A 10,662-nucleotide genomic window follows, 5' to 3' on the forward strand; every position below is an offset into this window, starting at 1 on the left:
AATATACTAGTGGTTCGAGTTATCGGTTGAACCGTGACGAGAAGAAATAGGTCATATACTAGTGGTTCGAGTTATCGTTTGAACCGTGACGAGAAGAAATAGGTAATATACTAGTGGTTCGAGTTATCGTTTGAACCGTGACGTGAAGAAATAGGTAATATACTAGTGGTTCGAGTTATCGGTTGAACCGTGACGAGAAGAAATAGGTCATATACTAGTGGTTCGAGTTATCGTTTGAACCGTGACGAGAAGAAATAGGTAATATACTAGTGGTTCGAGTTATCGTTTGAACCGTGACGTGAAGAAATAGGTCATATACTAGTGGTTCGAGTTATCGTTTGAACCGTGACGTGAAGAAATAGGTAATATACTAGTGGTTCGAGTTATCGTTTGAACCGTGACGTGAAGAGATAGGTAATATACTAGTGGTTCAAGTTATCGTTTGAACCGTGACGAGAAGAAATAGGTCATATACTAGTGGTTCGAGTTATCGTTTGAACCGTGACGAGAAGAAAAAGGTCTCAAATTATTGTCTTGAATTATCAACTGAACCGTGGCAATAAGAAACAGGTCTCATACTATTGTTTTGAATTATCAACTGAACCGTGACAAGATGAAATAGGTATACTATTTTTGCGTTGAAGTTTCAGTTGCTGGCATCATATAAATATATGAAATATATGAGTCAATCACTTTTCTAATTATTGTCAAATGAAACTAATGAAGTATATTTATGGTCCACGCCATAGCTATTACGAGTCGTATAAGACATATTTCTGCATGGCGAGGTTCACATGAAGAATCGCAGAGCGTAATCCATTACAGAGTGTATCCGACGAGGACACTTATACTCTATTCACATTTATCTGTGTAAGCAAAGTGATTCACCAGCCTGTTTACTTAACATTTTCCTAACATAAATACTGAGTATATACAGTCATATCGGAATGGTAATAAGTGGGCTGAGCTTAACCGTGCTGTAAAAGTCATGGTGATAAAATACAACGCTCTTAACTAATACGCATGCTAGTTATATTGAATGTTAGTTGGTACAGAACAGTTACTTCCCCCATGATTTCATTGCTGACGCGCTAGTGTATGATTTCAATATATCGGGTAGTGGTATTGTAACTATGGTGTCATTGACATTGTATAATGATTTAAATAGTGCGTCGCTTCAAATCCAAGTAGTTCGTGCCCTCTAGTTTGGTGATTGGCGTACGTAAGTGTATCGATTTATTTATTTGACTGTAATACGCCAGTCAATTGTAACCACGGCCCCCAGGTCCAGGGATGAACTGCTGGTAAAATCCCCGCCAAACGCCCCCGCACCCCAGGGACCCTAGGTTAGGTCTATTCCCCGCTATTTTGGGCGCGAAGGTAAAACCACTGCATTCACCCGGCACTGCGGGACCACCTGGAAGGCAAAACATGGCCCATTTCCCCGGCTATCCCCGGTATATCCCCGGGCCTGGGGGTGGTTACAATTGACTGGTGCATAAAGTCACACTTGATGATCTACTGTTCGAACTGTCAACGATAAAATATCATGATGACAGTTTCACTGTCGCTCCTTTGAATATTATATTTATCTATACACTTTAAATTACTCAAACAGCACCTATGAAATAAATCATTACACAATAATTAACGTTATCTTTGCAGACGCATTAGTCAGTAGCCTAGATAAGAAGTAAATATGTTTCTACTATTTCTGTACACACGTCCTGGCATAATGTGGATTACTACAGTCGCTCTATACAGCATGTGTATAGCACACGCGCGTACGTACTCTTCAATCATGTATTCAATAGTTATTTATAATACCGTTGAGATCGTATGTTATCAATCTACTTCTACTTCTAAATAGGGCATGAGAGCAGCGCAGGCTAGAAATCGGTCATATGCATACGTATAATAATTATAATAATGCACTCTTAGTCCCAATTAAATTTTACCACAATTAATACAATTGTTTTAATATACAAAAAATGATGAATAAATGTCCAAATCAAGGATATGAAGGATACCGAGTTAAATTTGAAATAAAGGTGCAGAAAACACGGTATTTTACCTTATAAGACGATAGTAGATCGCAGTAAATCTTTTAACACTCCCCAATTATTTAATATTTTTGCTTATTCAGCTAATAAATACATGGTTACAGTCTTGTTACAAGTAATTAATATTTTCCATAAATGCTTTATTTAGAAAGTAGTTAAAGGTTTATCAATCAAAATGTATGTTTGTTAAACATGTGTATGTACTAATTTTGAGTGTCACTTTAATGGAATCTGTTCAAATGAAGTAACTGAACGATAGCTTATATTTTATCATTTAAACTCAGGTTAAACAGATTATTAGATGATGGTAAAAAGTTGGAAGGTAGTTGTTAGTTGGTAGTTGGGGATTCGAATATGTTTGTTTATGCATATGTGTACATGCAAAAAGAAACATTTGGCGGTCGAATTTTCAATATGTGACCTTTAAAACCATATATATGGACATAATCTGAAACCCCAACTACTGACTGTTTAGTAGTTGAATATTCGCGAATTATCGACTGGAAATGGTCAAATATGCGACTGGCGAATATACGAATAAAAGTGAATTAAAACAGTATATGTAACGAAGATACATATGTGTACATGGATAAAGAAACATTTGGCGTTTGATTTTTCCATATGTGACCTTTAAAACCATATATATAGACACAATCTGAAACCCCAACTACCAACTGGTAGTTGGATATTCGCGAATAACCGACTGGAAATAGTCGAGTAGCTTAATATCAACATCAACATCTAACTCTGAGTTTTTCGAATCCCTACTTGGCAACTAGCAGGTAGTTGAATATTCGAATCCCCAACTGGCAAATGGTAGGTAGTTGAATATTCGAATCCCCAACTGGCAAATGGTAGGTAGTTGAATATTCGAATCCCCAACTGGCAACTAGCAGGTAGTTGAATATTCGAATCCCCAACTGGCACTGGTAGGTAGTTGACTATTCGAATCCCCAACTGGCAACTAGCAGGTAGTTGAATATTCGAATCCCCAACTGGCAACTGGTAGGCAGTTGAATATTCGAATCCCCAACTACCAACTACCTTCCAACTTTACCGTCATGATTATATTAGGTATGACGATTCAACACTTAGCCACGTACGCCAATGACCGAAATACAGGACATGTAACTCTGCGCGCTGACTGCATGTATAACAAGTGATAAACTATAATTGAAAAATATTGGCGATGTATTTATTAAATTTAAAAAAAAAAAATAATAAATATGTTGTGTAGCGCGAAAACATTTAAATGTCCATCGCACAAGCACAAACCGCTGAATCAACCACTTCATACAAAAAGATTGACAGAACTTTGGCCATCGTTTTCATCAGAGCTTTCGAAATGTTTAATTTAAAATAACAATCCGTCCGGAGATCCAATTTACGGAGCCATGAGTAAGATATCAACATGATATATTTTTATTACATACATGTACCTGAAATAGAAGATTAACAGCCAGTAATTTAATACTCAAACCGGGATATAATGATAATATTGATTTGCTTCTTTTCATGAAAAATATACATATATTTTTTAATTACATTCTGACATCTGAACATCATTTCAGTTTCAAATTGCCCTGATGGATTTTTACGGCATGCGGACACATGCTACCACTTCAGTCATGACACGGAAACCTACAACAGTGCTAAGGTAAGACAGTAACACGCGCTACCACTTCAGTCACGACACGGAAACCTACAACAGTGCTAAGGTAAGACAGTTACACATGTTTCCACTGTAGTCAGGACACGGAAATCTACAACAGCGCTAAGGTAGGACAGTAACACATTTTACCACTTCAGCTATGACACGAAAACCTACAACAGCGCTAAGGTAGGACAGTAACACATGCTACCACTTCAATCACGACACGGAAACCTACAACAGCGCTAAGGTAGGACAATAACACATGCTACCACTGCAGTCAGGACACAGAAACCTACAACAGCGCTAAGGTTGGACAGTAACACATGTTACCACTTCAGCTATGACACGAAAACCTACAACAGCGCTAAGGTAGGACAGTAACACATGCTACCACTTCAATCACGACACGGAAACCTACAACAGCGCTAAGGTAGGACAATAACACATGCTACCACTGCAGTCAGGACACAGAAACCTACAACAGAGCTAAGGTTGGACAGTAACACGCGCTACCACTTCAGTCACGACACGGAAACCTACAACAGCGCTAAGGTAGGAGAGTAACACATGCTACCACTTCAGTCATGACACGGAAACCTACAACAGCGCTAAGGTAGGAGAGTAACACATTCTACCACTTCAGTCACGACACGGAAACCTACAACAGCGCTCAGGTAGGGGAGTAACACATTCTACCACTTCAGTCATGACACGGAAACCTACAACAGTGCTCAGGTAGGAGAGTAACACATGTTACCACTTCAGTCATGGAACGGAAACCTACAACAGTGCTCAGGTAGTAGAGTAACACATATTACCACTACAACCATGACATGGAAACCTACAACAGCGCTAAGGTAAGACAGTTACACATGCTACCACTGCAGTCAGGACACGGAAACCTACAACAGCGCTTAGGTAAGACAGTTACACATGCTACCACTACAGCCATGACACGGAAACCTACAACAGCGCTAAGGTAAGACAGTTACACATGCTACCACTTCAGTCATAACACGGAAACCTACAACAGCGCTAAGGTAAGACAGTTACACATGCTACCACTACAGTCATGACACGGAAACCTACAACAGCGCTAAGGTAAGACAGTTACACATGCTACCACTTCAGTCATAACACGGAAACCTACAACAGCGCTTAGGTAAGACAGTTACACATGCTACCACTACAGCCATGACACGGAAACCTACAACAGCGCTAAGGTAAGACAGTTACACATGCTACCACTTCAGTCATAACACGGAAACCTACAACAGCGCTTAGGTAAGACAGTTACACATGCTACCACTACAGCCATGACACGGAAACCTACAACAGTGCTAAGGTAAGACAGTAACACTCGCTACCACTTCAGTCACGACACGGAAACCTACAACAGTGCTCAGGTAGGAGAGTAACACATGCTACCACTTCACTCATAACACGGAAACCTACAACATCGCTAAGGTAAGACAGTAACACATGTTACCACTTCTGTCATAACACAGAAACCTACAACAGCGCTAAGGTAGGAGAGTAACACATGCTATCACTTCTGTCAGGACACGGAAACCCACAACAGTGCTCAGGTAGGAGAGTAACACATGCTACCACTTCTGTCAGGACACAGAAACCTACAACAGTGCTCAGGTAGGAGAGTAACACATGCTACCACTTCTGTCAGGACACGGAAACCCACAACAGTGCTCAGGTAGGAGAGTAACACATGCTATCACTTCTGTCAGGACACGGAAACCCACAACAGTGCTCAGGTAGGAGAGTAACACATGCTATCACTTCTGTCAGGACACAGAAACCTACAACAGTGCTCAGGTAGGAGAGTAACACATGCTACCACTTCTGTCAGGACACGGAAACCCACAACAGTGCTAAGGTAAGACAGTTACACATGCTACCACTACAGTCATGACACGGAAACCTACAACAGTGCTAAGGCAAGAAAGTTAGGGCATACCAAATCGGTTATATGTAAAGTTCCATATGTGGGGCTTTTATAATCGTAAACACGTTCAGTATAGTAGAAATCTATGTAAAGTTTTACCTTCTCAATCAGTAAGTATTCAATTTGCTTTGTACAAATAACGTTAAAATAATAAGATAATATGGTTGTTGTTTTTTCTCGACATTTCTATGTTTTTTTATCCTCTCTGGAAATAATACATTTTGTATGGCCTTCAAAGAAAAACATGTTCCATGTTCAGTTAACTTTTTTATGTAGCATATATTGAACATTGCTATTTTGCTGTATGGCAAGCTTAGGCAAGTGCACTAATTATATATAGGTGACACATGTATTATTGAATGTTTAAGAGCATATGTCACAACGACCTCAGTGGTAGTACCTTGGTGGAGATCGAGACCGCGGAAGAGAACGCATTCCTTGCCGCAGAGGCTAAACGATATAACCGTAAATATAGTTACTTTTTTACTCCCCCCCCCCTCTCTCTCTCTCTCTCTCTCTCTCTCTCTTGCTCTCTCTCTCTCTCTCTCTCTCTCTCTCTCTCTCTCTCTCTCTCTCTCTCTCTTCGTGTATTCAGAGTGCACATCAACCAAAAGTATAGTTTTCCGTTATAAAAAAAAACTCTTTCTTGTATGATAATCAGCAATAAAAGCACCAATATGTTTGGCTAAATATCAGGAAAATATGAATACGTGTCCTGTCTCAACTCAGTAACTCTTGAACATTATTCAAATTTTGTATTTTGCATTTAATGGAAAAGGACCATAAAATCTAAGTTTATTTCAATACCTCAGTAAAAGAAAAGTTTATCATTTATAATGCCACTGTTTCTCATTGATTATATCATCGTTTCAAATTCATAATGTGATCCTTCATTAACAAATCAAAACGGAATTATTATAGGCCTCATTTTATCTTTGAGTTTTTATAATTGTTAATGTAAATATTCTGAATAAAGCGTTGATCTGTTATAATAGGTGTTTCACTTTAAGAACTTCTGTTTTTTATTTGAGTTTCAAACTCGTATTGTTAGGCTTGAAAATAGTGATTTAATGTGCAATTTTTAATTTAAAAATCTTAATTATAAGGTACCGTTAATCCCTTTTCAGTAATTCTACGCTTGATTTCTTTAATTTAGCGCTCACATTTATTGTTAGAATTTAAGTCGCGGGAACGGTGGTCTAATATTTTTACCCTCCCTCCCGCTCTTTATGTACTGTATTAATATTGAAATTTATATAATTTATTTGCAATTACATTTATTGTGTTGTATTCATATTTCCCAGATCTAAGGGTGATGTGGCTGCTATTGTTCTGTATCATATGTGTGTTATAAGTAATGATTAAGTATGCATCCTTTTTTTCGGCCAAAATAAAATATATTTTCATATCATGTGTTTAAACATTCCCGACAATATTCTTGTTTACTAACGCTATGACACTTATGTGGTGTTTCAGAGTATTACATAATAGCCCTAAACGACATAGCAGAGGAGGGTGTTTGGGTCTGGGGGGAGAGTCATGATAAAGCCACCTACTTCAACTGGGGCCCCGGGCAACCAGACAATTACAATGCAGACGAAAACTGTGTCCAGTTGGCGCCAAACGGAGAGTGGATTGATATTCCTTGCCATCAGCTGAAGAACTACATCTGTGAACTGAGAGATGAGTAAGACGTGTCATCAACACAATCATTCGTAAACGACATCCTAAAATATATCATGCAATAACAATTTAAATTGCGGCTTTCATAAAAGCTGGCTACTTCAAACCAAATCCGGCATGCGGTGAAAATATAGGTGCGATCGCATAATTATTTGTAAATCCGTGTTACGAAACATCAGTTTAGTGTGGTCTGGTGTTATTTTTTATATTTTTGGTAACACTAGTACCAGTTTCATCATCAGAACAGACCCTTGAGTGTTCTTTTTTCATTGCAAAGTGGCAATATCATTTAAACGTATTTTATATGTTCTAACTTTTAGAGGTCCAGAGGTCGTAGGATAGATGTTGGTCTTGTTGCTCCAGACGCTGGTTTTGTTGCTCTTTTTGCTGTTACATTGAAGTTGTTGTCAGATATTCTTCAATAAAACACTTGATTTTAGCTTAATAATTTTACTAACAAATGTTTCTCAAGCATAATGCCTTCTGAACGCTTAGTCAGAAACATGCGGAAGAAAACCTAGTGACCATATACACACTAGGGTCAACTACTGGACCAGGTCAATGACAACCTACCACTAAATTTGATGGTCAAAGGTGGAACCGAGTTGCTGTTCGGACAATCTTTTGTAACCGATAGACACACGGACGGACGGACGATCCAACATTTAACATTTATGAGGGTTTTCCTTCTTTGAAAATAGCCCATAAACAGGTGTATGGGCTTTTCATATAGAAAACCCATAAAGCCTAGATATAAGTAGGTGCACTGGCGGACAGACGGACAGTGCGAATACTACATGCCACCGGGTGACACTTCGGGGAATAAAAAAGGTCTGAAAATGAACACAAATTCATTGAATGACAAAATGGTTATGATGGCATAGTGGTAAGCATGTCTAACAGACGGTGAGTGGATCCGTGGTTATTTTCTCGCAATGGTCTTCGTCGATGATACGTTCTGGCGAGAAATGGTAAATAAATAAAAATAATAAACACATATTATTTCTGATTATGACCTAAGAATGGTAAATAGTTTTAATGTTATTAGTTCTGATTATGGCCTGGGAATGTTTAATATTTTTTGTTCCATCATATGTTCACTATTGCAAATTTTGAAACTGTACACGTTCGTCATTATAAAAAAAGTTACAGAGTGGGTTTACTTGTTGTTGTATTTTACCTTTTTGAACGTTTACTCAAATATAGGCATGTATATATAGTATACATGTGTTCACAACAGGTTCAAATAATAATTCAACATTCAATGATTATGAAAACTATTTTAAATCATAATTACACGAAAAGATTATGTAACCACAATAATACTAACACTGAGATAAAATGTCAAGAAATTGTAGTCACTTTCAGCTTTGCTTATGATAAATGACACAACTAATTAAAAAAATAATAAGTAGTTGGAGGATGAGATGTTAAAAAAGTGTTTGTTTCCACAAACCAGACCGACCCTATTTTCCACAAACCAGACCGACCCTATTTGTTTCCACAAACCAGACCGACCCTATTTTCCACAAACCAGACCAACCCTATTTTCCACAAACCAGACCGACCCTATTTGTTTCCACAAACCAGACCGACCCTATTTTCCACAAACCAGACCGACCCTATTTGTTTCCACAAACCAGACCGACCCTATTCGTTTCCACAAACCAGACCGACCCTATTTGTTTCCACAAACCTGACCGACCCTATTCGTGTCCACAAACAAGACCGACCCTATTTGTTTCCACAAACCAGACCGACCCTATTTGTTTCCACAAACCAGACCGACCCTATTTGTTTTCATAAATTCCTATAAACATAAATGAGTTCAGTGGACACGTTAAAATGTGAACATGTTATGTTTAAAACTTTCTATACTAGTGATATACCCACAGTTACTTGGTATTTGGACAGCATTTTTGGCCAGTCGAGCTACCTGATTCGAGCGATTTGGTCCCTAAGGTGTCCCTTGGACTGAGAATCATAAAAAAATGTGTTTTAGTATTCTATGATACACATAATAAACATATAATCCACTTTTGGTCGTTAATTTTTACACATTAAATATTTTTAAATTTCATACACTCTTTATCATTCGCAACGCAAGTAGTTAGGAAGGTTAGCAGATTTCGAATTGAGACATATGTATGGAAACGAGCTCAGATCTACAAGATTTTTTCGATAAAACAACTGTATATGCCGCATGCATGTTCAGAAGAAAGTTATCTCCAAGGTGCAATCGCTCATCAAGCACAAACTAGTAGCGTGTTCGCATTTTTTTTGATAGCTCTGCAAGAATACTGTTTATTTACCGACTCACAGATCTTCGCCAGTAATTTTGACCATGCACACCGGCCGGACCCGGCATGCACCAAAGGCATTTAGTGATCCTTGTGGCGCGCATTTCAGGATGGACTCCCACTTACTGGCAATTTGACCAAGTTTGACCCGTTGTTTTATGCTCGTTAGAGAATTATGCATTAGTTGACATGCTAGGGCTGAGAGACCATATGCATGAAACTTGTCTTAGATGGGATCACGGGGCAGATAGTCTTATGTCTTTGAGAGGTCTATTAGAACTGCAACTATATATTTGTTCTCATCAATGGTTTTTCTAGTCTTCCACCCACTTAACAGGATACTTTGACATCCATATGTTGTTCCAAAAAATGCCAGGAAAGGATGAAACATTTTATCAAACTGACTTTTCAGTTTCTCGCTAATGACACGTACATATAATTTGGACATTAATAGTAAAATACTCACTGATGTATTGTTCTTTACTTTGGGTCATCTTTCTTAAATATATGGGGTAACTAGTGCTAGTTTTAGACTATTTGGAAATGATCCTTGGCTTATGGTTTCATTGTTTCGGATGGGAACTATTTAAGTATATCTACCAGCTACTGTATGATGAATTTGGGGGTATCAGATCTATCCCAGTTGCTTTTTCTGGATTTTACATACTAGTATCAATATATTTTCCAATATTTATCGGCGACCGGGGTAAAATGAAAATTAGATGACATTTTGCAATTTTGGTATTTTGTCAATACTAGGGTGCTTATCTTTAAGCCGAGTTCCAGATATTCCAATATTTTCCACTAGTTTGATATAAAATGAATTCATTTTATTTGCCACCAGGTTTTGATCAAAAACCGAAATTATTACGTTGTCTTTGAGTATCATTGGGTTGTCATATTTATTTATAGGTTTTTGTGACAAAAAGGGTAAAATTGTCGGCCTGTTTTTAGATTAGGGCCCTCCACTATGTCACCGTTCTTTATAAACAATTATAG

General features: G+C 38.1%; 1 protein-coding gene across 1 annotated transcript; it reads left to right on the plus strand.

The window, feature by feature from the left end:
- The first annotated feature begins 1,707 nt into the window (after positions 1 to 1,707).
- Positions 1,708 to 7,774, plus strand: LOC128222221 (asialoglycoprotein receptor 2-like). The gene is made up of 5 exons (XM_052931153.1): positions 1,708 to 1,784; positions 3,635 to 3,720; positions 6,049 to 6,145; positions 7,157 to 7,367; positions 7,684 to 7,774. The coding sequence occupies exons 1-5, from the start codon at positions 1,736 to 1,738 to the stop codon at positions 7,703 to 7,705; spliced, it is 465 nt and encodes a 154-aa protein (XP_052787113.1). The 5' UTR covers positions 1,708 to 1,735; the 3' UTR covers positions 7,706 to 7,774.
- Positions 7,775 to 10,662: the final 2,888 nt, after the last annotated feature.

Source organism: Mya arenaria, chromosome 16 (genome assembly GCF_026914265.1).
Source record: "Mya arenaria isolate MELC-2E11 chromosome 16, ASM2691426v1".
NCBI classification, from domain to species: domain Eukaryota; kingdom Metazoa; phylum Mollusca; class Bivalvia; order Myida; family Myidae; genus Mya; species Mya arenaria.

Coding starts and splice junctions, on each gene's coding strand:
- LOC128222221 (XM_052931153.1), top strand. CDS start 1,736: ATGTGGATTACTACAGTCGCTCTATACAGCATGTGTATAGCACACGCG. Junction 6,146..7,156: donor AGAGGCTAAACGATATAACC/GTAAATATAGTT, acceptor GTGGTGTTTCAG/AGTATTACATAATAGCCCTA. Junction 7,368..7,683: donor ATCTGTGAACTGAGAGATGA/GTAAGACGTGTC, acceptor TCTAACTTTTAG/AGGTCCAGAGGTCGTAGGAT.